A 13,111-nucleotide genomic window follows, 5' to 3' on the forward strand; every position below is an offset into this window, starting at 1 on the left:
TCCAGGGAGGGAGGACAGACAGCTGCTCCTTCCTCAGGAGCCAAAAGGCACACGGGGCTGGGGGCCAACATCTCCCCAGAGGCAGGTCTGCTGACAACACCTGCCCCTGAGGCAGAAGCAAAGGCCTGCTGCTCTAGAGCTACTCACAGAGCACAGCTCTGTGTGGGGAGGGGTGCAGAAGGCAGGGGTAGGGGGTGAGGGCACTCTTTCTACTTGCCAAGACTGGGCAGGTTTTACTGAAAGTATTTCTGGCCAACAGTATGAGGAGAATCACAGAAGACAGATGACCCAGACTTGCTCCCTGGAGAGAGGCCGGTGGGGCCGGGGGGCAGAGGCCACACGCGTCCTTTCTGGGGTTACAAGCAGAACCGCGGTTATGGTGCCTTGGGGTAGGCTTGGGGGATGGGAAGGACATGGGTGGGGGCCCAGGAGGGAGAGAGCCAAGCTGTTCCCTGGGCTGGGTCAGGGTGCCCAGGGTTCATGGGCACCTCGCCCAGCCTGGCCCAGAGAGGCAGGCTTCCCTGGTGGGGTGTGGGACCCAGAGCCCCGGCAGGGCACAGAGGCCTCCCTAAGGACACAGGGAGGTGACGGCCACCACAGGACAGACTAGAGACTGTGAAGGAGTTTAGGGTGGTGGGGGTTGGCCAAAAGTGTGCCCAGCACAGTGGGAGCTGGACCCTCAAGGGCCTGGCATATCTGTGGGGAAGGCAAGGACTGTCAAGGGGTCTGTGAAGGTGGGAGATTCATGGAGGGAGGGGGCAGGGAAGAGGAAGGAAGGGAGCCCAAAGGGTTGGGTCTGCCTCTTAGATGGGTACCCTAGGGCTGCCTTAGAGAGCGGGGGGGGGGGGGGGGGGACCTGGGTCAGGGTGTGGTGAGACCCTGCTGTTGTCCCAGTGACAGGGGAAGGTGCTTCCTATCTGGCAGGACGTGGAAGTAGATCTGTCCAGCAGGGTCCAGCCCCTCCAGTGGGGACCTCAGGCTGCCTAGGCAGGATCAGGAGTCGGGAGAGAAGGGCCACACGGAATGAAATCACTGTGGTGTTTTATTGGCTGTGATTCCATCCAGAGACTACACACGCGACGGCCCCCGACATGCAGGAGGAGGCGCAGGCGCAAAGACAGAAGGACGGACGACACCCACAGTCTACGCTAAGCTCAGCTGCTCCGGGCGCCCCATGCGCTGGGAACGGGATGCGGGGTTTCTACGAGACAACGCCCTGTCTGCTCAGAGCTGGCTTTTCAAAGTGTGAAAACAGGCATTTAAAAAAGACGTGGGACCAGGAGGAGTCAAGGAGGACGCCGGAGGCAAGGGGGCGCAGCGGGGCGGCGCGGGGGCGCGGGCACACGCACTCCCGTCGCAGAGCAGGGGCGCGCGGTTAGTATTGCGGTCTATTGATATGGCTTCTCTAAAGAGCGACGGGGGCCGTGCCCCGGGCCCGCAACACGTGGACACCATGAATTAGTGATCGGGACAGAAAGGGGCCCGAGCACCGAGTCAACGGGCTCTGTCACGATGAAACTCCCCAAACACGTAAGACCTCATTTACCTGAGATTCAACAGATCGTGATGCAAAGGAAAACAAGGATGAAGGAACAAGGAAGGTTCGGGAGGCCCGCGGTGGTACCCGTCAGACTCCGCCTCCACCGATCGTAAGGCCTCCCGGCAGGCCCCACCTCGGGGGGCCTGCACCCTGCAGAAGAGGCCAGGGGCGGCCTTTGTCTCCACACTCCTCTCCAGATGCACGCACTCCTGCGAGGGCTCTGCGTCTCCTCCCAGAGCTGGGGCGGGTGGGTGGGTGGGAGGGGGACGGCGGGGTGCAGAGGGAGGCGGCAGGGGATCCCCCCATTCAGAGCAGCCTCCAGGGGTTAGATCAGAGGTGGCAGCCAGGGAGGGGGGTGGCCGGGCCCTCGGACTCCGAACTCCGGGGCAGAGTTACAGGGGTGTGTGAGGGTCAGCGTGTATTCCGCACTGGGCGGGGAGGGCAGGTGGGGGGGGGGTCTGAGAAATTTCCCCTAGGCCTATTGCTTTGTTTCCCTCAGTTTAGAAGAGAACCGGGTCCTGGTATTTCTAAGAAGCAAAGCCTTCCAGAGGAGTGGGCCGAGAAGGGAGAGTGAAGGACTGGGAGAGACAGATGGACAATGAATGTGAAGGGGGGCCGGTGGAGGTGGGCAACCTTCAGCAGGAAGATTAGAGATCCTGCAGCCCAGGTGTAACCGCAGGGATGGGGGTCTTCCCACCCCTGTCCCAAGGGTGAGGCTGCTCGCCCCTCCCAGCTCCTCTCCCAGCCTGCACGCCCGCCTTCCCCCCACTATGGCTGTGCTCCTGAGTTTGGGACCGGACAAGCGCCCACCAACGCAGGGACGGCGCACCCAGGGTTGGTCGAGATGCTGGCCCTTTCGGTGGCCCTGGCCTTGGGCACTGCGGGGTGGGTGTGAAGGGCGGGAGCAGTAAGGGACTTCCCAGGCTCTGGGGGAGGGTCCAACCCAGAGGAGCACGTGGGCTGGTCCCGGGGGCGGGGGGCGGGCGCCTGCAGCACAGACCGCAGGGATCCAGGGGCGGGGCGGTCGCCTCTACCCCCGGGGGCGGTGGCGATGGTGGTGCTGGGAGAGGGTGGGAGTGAGAGGTGCGTAGGCTCCCGAGGTGTGAGGGGGACAGGGGCTGACAGATCTAGGACTATGGCTTATATTGGCGTTGGGGGGCTGCACTCTGCTCCCGACATCCCTTCAGGGGCCTCCGGAGGGCACGGGCAGGGGCTAAATGGGAGATCGGGGCGATGGGGTTGGGGGCTCCGGGCGCGGGCAGGCTGCCGTCCAGCGCAGGGTCGCTACTTCTTGAACATGTCCTGCAGTGGCCCGGGCAGGTACTTGATGACCGTGTCCAGGATGCTCTCGTCCTCCTCCTCTGGCTCGTCCCCACAGCCCGGGGGGATGGCCTTCTTGGGCCTTGTCAGGCTGCCCTCCGAATTGGCCTCCATGGCGGCCTGGGCCTCCGCCTCGCGCTCCTCCTTCTTCTTGATACCGTACTGGGTGGGGAGGAGAGGGGGGCAGCCGGGTCAGCAGGTGTCCCAGCCCCCCACGGAGTGTGCGGAGACAGAGGAAGCCGGGCTTGGGGGGGGAGGGCTTGTTGTGGCGCTGTGGCGGAAGCAGGGGGGGGGTCCCTATCGGTGTCCCTGCCCCACCCCCAGCCCTCCCCGCTGCCATCCTGCTTAGCCTTCCCGGGAGGCTGGGGCTGTGGTCCAGGAGCTGTCTGGTAAAGAGCCCACTGCTCCGTGGCTGGCAGGCCCACTCAGCCTAGGTCCCCAGTCAGGTGAGAGGTGCTCACACCTCAGGCCTGGCCCATCTCCCCAGATGGCCTGGATAGCCAGCAGACTGCACAGTGGCAGCTCTAGATGGCAGCTCTGGAGCCCCACCCAGGCTTGTGCTCAGCCAACACTCCTGGGCACCCCTGGGCCCCCATTTCCAGTTTCCCCTCCGTAGTGGGTAGAATGGTGTCCCCCCAAAGTTCATGTCACCTGGAACCTTAGAATGCAGCCTTATTTGGAAATAGGGCCTTTGCAGATGTTATTAAGGTAAGGAGATCTTCCTGGGCCCTAAATTCAGGGAGAGTTTCCTTGTGGAAGAAAAACAAGGACAGAGAAAGCCATAGGAAAGTGGAGAAAGGCTGATTACAAGCCAAGGACCCTGAGCATTGCCTGGAGCAGCCACAGGAGATGAGGAAGGGTTCTCCCCTGCAGGTTTCAGAAGGAGGGAGCCCTGCCCACATCCTGATTGTGGACTTCTGGCCTCTAGAACTGAGACAGTAAGTTTCAAAGAGACCAATACATGTTCCCTACCCCCAGGCCCACCACTAGCCCTGCAGGAACCAGCACTGAACCATCCCTAGCCCCACAGGATTGAGGAAGATGAGTCTCTGGTCACCAAGAGGCCTCCTGCCTCAGGGCTGGTGGGAACTGGGTGGGGTCATGCTGGACTCACATCTCTCTGATGGGCCAAGCTTGGGACCCACTCAAGCTGGAAAGAGGGCACCCCTTAGGCAGGTCTGAGGTTCTGAGTCACACATGAGCACACAGGAGCTGAAGCATTAATATGGGTAAAGAGGGACAACTGGGGACAGTGTATGGGGGCAGGGTTTATCCACAGACTCCAGATTTCTACTGGGGAGCACACAGGCATGATCACCGGCCTTGGGGAGAAGGTGTTTCTGCCCAGGGGGAGGACTGACCCCACTGCTCACTCATCTCTCTTTGCCAGCCCATCTTCTGCTTTGGGGCTGGTGGGGAGGAGGGAAGTGCCGACTCTCCAAGAAGGACCTTCCTCTGCTTCCAGATTTCAGGGGAACTGGCTGTGTCCTAACCCCAGCCTGCTGAAGACACAGGCGGCAACCTCTGCCTCTGTCTGCTCCCTGAGCCTGCTGGTGGCTTCAGGCATGGGGGAATCGATGGCCACCTTCAGCAGAGGTCAGAGGAGGAAGCGATGCTCTCTGGTCCCCTGTGACCACAGCACAGCCCAGGGCCTCACTGGGCACCTGCCAGACAGAGAGAGGAATGCGGGGCTGTTGGGGGCACCCAGAGAACACCTTGGGCAGTGGGCACATGGACCAGAGGGCCCTTCCTACTGAGCCCTGATGTCAGGTCAGACAAAGGCACAGAGTGTAACAAACTGGCCAGATACTAGGCACTCCCTTGCACAAGGAGCTCATGCCCTCTCCCTGGGTCACCACTCTGGGACAAAGTCCTGGTGGAGAGAGTGGCCCCTAGGCTTGGAAGGGGAAGGAAGGACATGTGGCTTGGAGGCCTGTGGGGTGGAGCGTGGGCAGGGGAGAGAGACACTGCCAGAAACTAGGTCAGACCAGAGAGAGCTTCCCCCCAGCCAGGAACACAGACTCCAGCAGACTTCTCCAGCCAGACGGCCTTGCACGCGGCAGGAACATTCATGCGCTGGGGGTGTCAGTCTTGGGGCCGGGCCCAGGAGCCTGCACTCACGCTCACCACCTGTGCTCAGGGGACACGCATGCTACGGCAAGAGCACACAGTGCAGCTGAACAGAGGAATCTCCCCGTCTGGAGAGGCAGGCTCTGGCCCAGCACTGTGTTGGCACTGTCCCCTCTGGTGCCCCCAAAGGAGACCCTGGACCCCAGCCCAGTCACTCCAGTAAAACTCAAAGTCATTCCAAGGATTAGGTCCCTGGGCTCCACCTAAAGGTCACCATGTTAGGGGAGGGACTCCTGAGCTGGGCTCCAGTGGGACCTGGCTGGGAGCTGCTCCAGACACAAATGTCCAGCTACAGACAGTCCAGGCACCCACTGGAGGTGCCCAGCCTCCACACCAACTACGGAGATGGCAGGGTCCCACCGCACACCCAGTGGCTGGGAGGAGCCTGGTGCTAATTAAGTGAGGATCTGTAACATTCCCAAACAACAAACAATCGGCAATCACATATTTGCTTGTTACTTTGACCACAAACCTCAGACTAAGCCTTGAGTGATCCCAAGGGGATATGGGGGACCTGGTGGTCTGAGATCCACCAGCATGGTGCTGGGAGGAGGGTGGTTGTGGCTCAAAGCTGAGAGGGTCTCCAAACCTGGTGGTGGGTGTGCAAACCAGGCGAGTATGCAAATCAGGAAATGCATATGCAAACCAGGCAGCACATAGGCAAATAAGCACAGGTGAGTCAGTCTCACAGGTACACAGCGATGGGGTCGGGAGAAGGAAGTTATGCCCACCAGCCCTAAGGTGAGACATCCTAAAAGGCTGTTTCTGCTTTCCTTGGATGAGGTCGCCGAGGGACCTGGGTGCCCCAGAGGATACGTGACCCTGGCCCCTATGTCCTCCATCTGATGGTCCCCCCACCCATCTGGGGGCCACCCTGGACTGAGCAGCTCCTTTTCTGACCAGCCCCCAGGAAGCCTAGGGGTACATGGCGCCAGGGGAGGACTGGAGGAAGCCACGTCTTGTGCCTGGGGGTCAGAGAGCGTAACCTGGGGGAGCCACACCTGAAGAGGGTTCAGGGTTCCCACCTGTGGGGAAGAGGAAAAAAGTGGTTACATGGGCCAGTGGAAGAGGGCTCTGCAGAGAACCCAGGGGCCTTGAGTGGCAGACAGACCTCTCAGGGGCAGGACCTGGGGGCTAGGTGACTCAATGGTGCTATAGGTACAGCAGGGAACAGGGGATCCCCCCACGCAGGCAGGTGCCCTGCCCTCACTCACTCAGCAAGGGGGTCAGCTCCAGCCCTGCACCCCACACCATCAGCACACAGCCTCCACTCGGACTCTGAGCTTCCTCCCTTTTCACAGGGCCCTGGAGCTCATAGGAGGGGCCACATTCTGGAGGTTGGAATGGTGGCACTGGGACAGCCTGGGCCTTCTGGGGCTCCAGCATCCAAAACATGTCAGACCCCTTACTGAGTTGCCTCTGACCCATGTATGGAGGGACAGACCATCGTCCCCATCTGCCCAGCACCAGCACCACCCCCTACCCAGTTCCTGGCCAGGTGACCACTGTCTCATTTATCTCTGTAGCCACACAGGAAAGGCTCCTGCCTTGCAGACGGAGTTTGTGGTGTCCAGGTGGACCCCAACAGGTGTCCCCACACCCATGCCTTCCCTGCAGGTGGACCCTCTGGGGACAGTCCCACTCATCCTATCTAATCCCACAATAGCTGGAAGAATGATTAGGCTGCCAGGTAAGGTCAGAGCCCCTGGTGCTCTGAACCCTGCCCCTGGGTTCAGCCGATGCCACCGTGCCCCACTGGGCCCATGGGAACAGAACCCAGATGTGCACGGGAAAGAGTTCTCCACTGGGCAGGGGCGAGACCCAGCCTCCAGGGGTGGCAGAGAAGCTGAAGGCACCCAGCCAAGGGGATCCGGGGTAGGGGTGCTCATGTGGGGAGAGAGGGGGTCCTGAGGCTCTTCCAAGGGATGTGGCTCTCCACAGAGCCACCCCAAGCTTGGGGTCTGGAGGACAGAGTCCATCCTTGGGAGAGCTCCCTGAGTGTTGCTTGTCCATGGAGCAGTGGGACACCTGCTGCTCTCATGGAGGAGGCACCTCCCACTTCCCCCAGGCCTCTTTCTGTGACAGCTCCCACCAGATCCCCACAAGGAGGAAGAGGACCCTGAGCTCATGCTCACTCGAGTAACCACTCCCTCACTCACTCTCTGGCAGGTCACCTATTGGGCTGGGCTCTGTTTTAGCCGACAGGTACAGAGCCAGACACAAATAGCCAAAGCTTCCACCAGCCATGTGGGGGTGGGCAATGGACAGCAAACAAGTGAAAAATAGGAGTGGGTCAGATCAAAGTAGGTTTGGGGAGCAAAAGAAAGCAGGAGTGGGGGAGGATTGTGTGGAGGGTGGAGTGGGGAGGGAGGAGCCTCGGGAGACATCCAGGGAGAAGCAACCAAGCAAAGGCCCTGGGGCACTGGCAACATGGACCCAAGGAGGCCCAGGCACAATGGGCACAAGTCAGCACAAGCCTGGGGCTGGGGCCCGGGATGAAACAGGAGCCCAGGGGCAGTCTGAAGTGAGGAGGGACAGAAGGGGTTTCCATGTTAAAGATAAAATGAGTTGGAGCCTATTGAGCTCATGATCTCTCACCAACAGCACTTGAGTCCCTGCAGGCCAGGTGGGGGCTCAGGGGAAGGGGTTCACTTGGCATCTGCCTCCTGATGGGGGAGACGCCCTCACTGCACACCCCAGGGCTCCAAGCCCTATCCAAACACTGACCTCTTTGTGAGGCTCAAGGGCAGATCCCCCAGGACCCATCACCGAGTGCACAAATAGACGGACAGAGAGACAGACAGGCTTCAGAGCACAGCTGCTCCAGCCTTCTCTGCCTGGGCATCTATCTGTCTCTGTCTCTTGATTCCTCCCCTTCTGCAGCATCCCCCTGTTCCTGACCCCTACAGGGATGACCCCTCCCAGCCTGGGCTGCCTGACCCAGGAGGCAGCAGGTGCTTGTCAGGGGTTCTCACAGCAAAACCAGCTGGAGCTCTCTGGGGCTCCCCAGAAGAGGTGTCCTGTGACCAGTGGTGGGATGTTGAGGTCTGCGGTCCCCCATCCCTGTCAATGTGGGGGCCCCGTGTAGCCTAGAGGTGTGCAGGCACCCCGGCTATGCCACCCCACCTTGGGAGGCCTGGCCCCTACCTCATGGGTGGGGACGGCCCTCCCTGGGTACACTGAGGCAGCACTCGGCAGGTGGGAAGATACCGGGGTCTAGGCTCTAGATCCAGCAGCCTGGGCATATCAGATGGTCCAGGGCCAGGGACCACAGACATCTCCTGAGGAGACCCAGTCCCCTACCGGCAGGTTTTATCTACAGCGTCTGGGAATGTCTCTCTCAGAACCCAGAGCCAGGGTCATCGGGGTGAGGGGCAGGAAGGAACCAGCAAGGCAACACCCCCCCACCGAGTCTCCTACCCAGGCACCTGGACCCAGCGACCGCCAGGCTGTAGGCATCTATCATGGAGGTGGGAGCTTGGGGACAGGGTGGCCTTGAAGACCTTGGGTGGACTCCCAGGTCCCCAGGGGAAGGCCCCATCTCCTCACCCGGCCCCCAGCCTGGCTCCCCCAGGTGGGGTTGGATCAGCTCCCCCAGCACGTGCTCTCTCTCCCACACTTCCAACCCAGCTGCTGGATGGGCCACAGAGGATGGGCCATGGACATGCCCTTGGGGGCATGGACCCCCGGTGTTCCAGCACTGTGCTGAGTGTGTGACCTGCTGCCAGCTCAGCCTCGCTTGCACCCTCCCCCCTGGGCCTCGATTGCCCCGTCTGTGCCTGGCACAATGTTTTCACTCATTGCCGCACTTGCTGGGGAAGGTAGCCCCGATGATCCCCAGAAAGACTGTGGTTGCCAGCCCAAGGCCCCCCCAAGCCAGACCTCAGTCTACAGACCCGTTTCCCCCAACACTCTGTTGCGAACCTCAGAAGCTATGAGGACCCTCTGTGGCTGCTCAGGTGCATTCCCCTAATCCTGATGACTGCCCACCCAGGGCCTGCCTGAGAGCCCCCTTCCCTGGGCAGCCCGGCACCTACCCACTCTGGGTGGGGGTGTCTCCCTAGAGGCCTGGGGAGGGGGTTTGAGGGGACGGCTCCAGGAGGAGCCAGATGGGAGGCTTTCTCCTGCAGAAGCCACCGTTGGGCCCAGAGAGTCTGGGAGACCCTGCCATGAGGAGGGGACCCAGGCCCACTGTGGAGAGCAGGAAAGACTTGGTGTCCCACGGGGTGAGCCCTAACTCTGGTGGGCCTGTGCGGCAGACATGGGCTCCTGGGGGTGTGCAGACCTCTCTGCCCCGCTCCCGTCCCCTTGCACCACCTCCTGGAGTTTGGGAGTGCACCAAGCAAAGGTCTGTTTCAAGGAACCAGGCCAAGGAGTGGGTAGAGAGAGGTCTGATCCAGGGGGGTGAGGTGTGGGGTGCCCTGTCCAGAGTCTCATCATCCCTGTGCCCCGCGCCCACCTTGTCTCGGATGCCCTGGCGCATGGCCTCACGCTCGGCCTCCATCTTGGCATACTTGGCCTTGCGCTCCTCCTCCTCCTGACGCAGGGCCTCCTGGCGCTCCTCCTCCTTCTTGGCTGCATCTGGGTCCTTCTCCTCATCGCCTCCAAGCATCTTCCCCATGTCCTTTGTGGCCCCTGGGGACAGAGGGTGGTGAGTCAGGCCAGCTTCCCCTGTCAGCTGCTGCTGCCTACTGAGGGTCCAGGCCCCAGGCTCGGGTCCCTTCCATCTCTGCCCCTTCCCTCCTGGTGCTGGCCCCTGCCGGTTCTGGCGGATTCCACCCAGAGGAAAGCCTGGCCTGTGCGCGTTGGGGGAGGGAGGAGGTCTGTGCCGGCGGGGAAGTGTGATTACATGTGCGTGCATCTGCCCGTCTATGTGTGGCCGCGTCTGTGTGGCCGGGGCTGGCATGTCTGCTCTGGGTCTTGTGTCCAGAAGCTCGGCCTCCAGAAGGTGGTGGAAGGCTGGTCTGAAGGCATGAACACCTGGCTGGGGAGCAGCCCCGGGGCCGAGGTGTCCAGAGGCTCATGGGCAAGGGCTCGGCTGGAGGCTGTATGTCGGAGCACCAAGGCCCTAATTTCTCTGCCGCACCAGCCACCACTTTTCTCATGAGCTCCTGATTCACAGGCAACAACAAACACCCCCGGACGCCCTCTGGGACTCGGCCCACAGGACAGAGACATGTAATTACTGCTCCAGCTCAGCAGGCACGGCGGCGAGCCCGGCCCTTCCATGGCTCCTGGGAGCAGAGCCGTCCCACATTGAAGGCATTGTCAGGAGTGGGGGGGGATTAGTGGGGGGGACTTCAGCCAGGGGCAGTCAGCTCCTTGGGGCGCCCCTGCTTGGCCAGTAGGAGCGAGGCAGCGTCCCCATCATGCCTGCATGCTTCCTCCGCACACCCTTCTGTTGGCCTCTGGCCTCCAACCCCGTGATGACCTACAGCTGCGCAGGCAGCTGCGCCCATGCCTTGGCCATAAACCGTGAGGTGGAAATGCACAGAACCCCCTCAGTCAAGTCCATGCAGGTGGGCACAAATGTCACTGCCCCCCCTCCAGAAGGGTCCCCTCCCAACTCCGTACTGCCCCTTCTCCCTAAATTCAGTAACTCTGGGTTCTGAGTCCCCACATCCACGTCTTGGCTCTTCCAGACGGTCATCCTCCTTGGCTCCCGCACAGGTCTATGCAGTCCTGAGCCTGGAGACACTCCCTTTCCGACTGCTCTCTGGGCATACACTGTCCCCACCAGTTACTCAGGACTGAGCCCAACCGTGTGAGTGGAGGAAGTCGTTTGCAAGACCACTCGCTGTTGATGGCAAGAGAACAACTCTTGGGGGACGCCTGGGCAGCTTAGTTGTTAAGCGTCTGCCTTCGGCTTGGGTCCTGATCCCAGGGTCCTGGAATGGAGTCCCACCTCAGGCTTCCTGCTCAGCAGGAGTCTGCTTCTCCCTCTGCCTGCCACTGCCCCTGCTAGTGCGCGCTCTCTCTCTTTCTCTGTTGAATAAATAAATGAATAAGTAAATAAATAAATAAATAATCTTTAAAAAGAGAGAGAAAGAGAAAGAACAACTCTTTGGTTGAGTGTTCTGGGCTGAGAACTAGACGTTCATCAGGCCGGGCCATGCCCACCCCCTGTGGGCCTTCCTAGCTGCTAGAAACTCCCACAGCGTCTTGAGTGTGGGGTGCCAAGGCCACCATGTCACTGTGAGGTCAGGGAGTCCTCCTGTACTGGGCACTTGGCACAGATCCGGACTAACAGAAAACTAAAACCTCAGGGTCTGTTTTCAGAAACACCTGCCCAGTTTGATAAAGCCGATAGGATGCCAGTGATTCAAGGAAAAGCAGGTCATAGAGGAGAGTCACTTCTACACTCTGCTAGTAGTTGCCCAGAGAAGCAAGCAGGATCTCTCTGCCTCCTGTGTGGCAGTCGTCTCTGGCAAATGTGGAGGAGGCAGGAGCAAACCCCACAGTCCAGGGAGCAGCTACAGTTTTCCAAACAGTGCCAAGTCCCACTTTTCTGTAACCCTCCCTCTTGAACTCGCTAATTCACACTAAAGTGAGAGTGACCAACTGCTCTTCCTCCCTCCTGAGAGAGTCTGGTGTACTCAAGCAGAATTGGGGGAGATGTCTGGGGGGCTCAGTCAGTCAAGCATCTGACTCTTGGTTTCGGCTCAGGTCACGATCTCAGCACGGAGTCTCCTTGAGATGCCTTCCCCCTCCTGTCCCCCACCCCCCTCTTTCCCCTACTCACACACTCTGAAATAAATAAACAAATAAAATCCTCTTTAAAAAAATACCCAAAGCCGAGCTGGTGACCTGGTGTCCCCCCTCTCCCTCCTGGGAAGGAAGGTGTGGGACAGCTGGGGGAGGGCGGGGGGTGGGGTGCGCTTGCTTCTCCAACACAGCACATGAGCTATAGAGCTAGTGATGAAAAAGGCATCTACTGAGCACCAGCTGTGTGCTGAGCTCTGCCACGTTAGGGTGGGCCTGGAGGTGGGGGGCGGGGTGTTGTCCAGGGCCCTTCTGGCTCTGAGTTTCAGGGACTCCTCAGGGTTCCTGGTGTCTTCTTCTGGCCCTCAGTTGAGCTCTGGGCTGATTCATTTGGCCTGAGGCTTAGGGAAAGTCAAGGGAGGGCCTGGCCCATTGGATGGAGGGGCAGCTCTGGGGACCTGTTTGGCCTCTCCAAGGCCAGGGGTGAGGGGACCCGAGGTCACTCCACAGTGGAATGGATTTGTGCCACACCAGCTGGCTGGTGCACCCGGCATGGCACCCGGCCTGGGGTGAGCTTCCCTGGCCCCCAGCCTCCTCTGCATGGTCTCCACTGCTGCGCAGAACATGCCTCCGGAAGACCCAGCGGGCTGGGAATTAGAAGAGTGCCCAGCACCAGAGCAGAAACTGCAGCAAGCTTGGTCCCAGCACGGGAGCTGGTGGGGAGGGGTGGGGTGCCCGGCCCCTTAGCGGCCCACCGCCCTCACAGATGAAAAAACAGACACGGAGCCATTCTCCCCCAACTCCAAGGTCCAGGTCTCTGACTGCAAAAGGGAGGTGGACTCTGTGCTCGGGGTCCCACAGCCGGGCCCCTTGCTGTCTCCGTGGGGGCAGGAGCGCAGGGAAGGGCACCCCCTCATCCTAACCCAGACAGGCTTTTCTGGGGCCACTCGTGCGCACTGGTCACCCATATAAGAGTAGTCACTACCATGGATGCGTTCACTTGTGGTACGTTACACATACTTCAAATTATGTGTATTTAAGTAACATATAAGTTACTGTTGACTTTTAAAACTTCATCTGGAAATAGTTTTAGATTTACAGACGTCACACAGGTACAAGGGCTCCTACACGCCCCTGGCCAGCGTCTTCTAAGGTTTGCTATGATACATTCACCACAGCTAATGAAATCGTCACAGGGGCAACACTGGGAAGCAACCTACAGACTATTTAATGTCACTGCTGTCCCCACTAATGCCCTTTCCCATTCCAGGATACCATGTGATATTTACATTAAAGTCAATTTTTTAAAAGTGGAAAAAAGTACTTTTTACCTTGAAATAAATCTATGGGAAAGTTACAAAATTTAGTGGAAAACTAAACTATTCTAAATAAATACAGATACTTGTCATGTTAGTGGCT

General features: G+C 59.9%; 1 protein-coding gene across 3 annotated transcripts in view; it reads right to left on the bottom strand.

Moving 5' to 3' along the window:
- Positions 1–1,024: 1,024 nt before the first annotated feature.
- The window catches only part of CPLX1 (complexin 1), a 35,412-nt gene continuing 23,325 nt past the window's right edge, over positions 1,025–13,111 (bottom strand). For all 3 annotated transcript variants that reach the window (XM_045073378.1, XM_045073419.1, XM_045073344.1), the window contains 2 exons: positions 9,450–9,625; positions 1,025–3,022 (listed from right to left, as the gene is read on the bottom strand). In XM_045073378.1, coding sequence (XP_044929313.1) covers positions 2,825–3,022; positions 9,450–9,625 — 374 coding nt within the window. In that variant the 3' untranslated portion in view covers positions 1,025–2,824. The remainder of the gene's footprint in view (positions 3,023–9,449; positions 9,626–13,111) is intronic.

Source organism: Mustela putorius, unplaced genomic scaffold, assembly GCF_011764305.1.
Source record: "Mustela putorius furo isolate JIRA1106 unplaced genomic scaffold, ASM1176430v1.1 tig00000083_pilon_pilon_pilon, whole genome shotgun sequence".
NCBI lineage: Eukaryota > Metazoa > Chordata > Mammalia > Carnivora > Mustelidae > Mustela > Mustela putorius.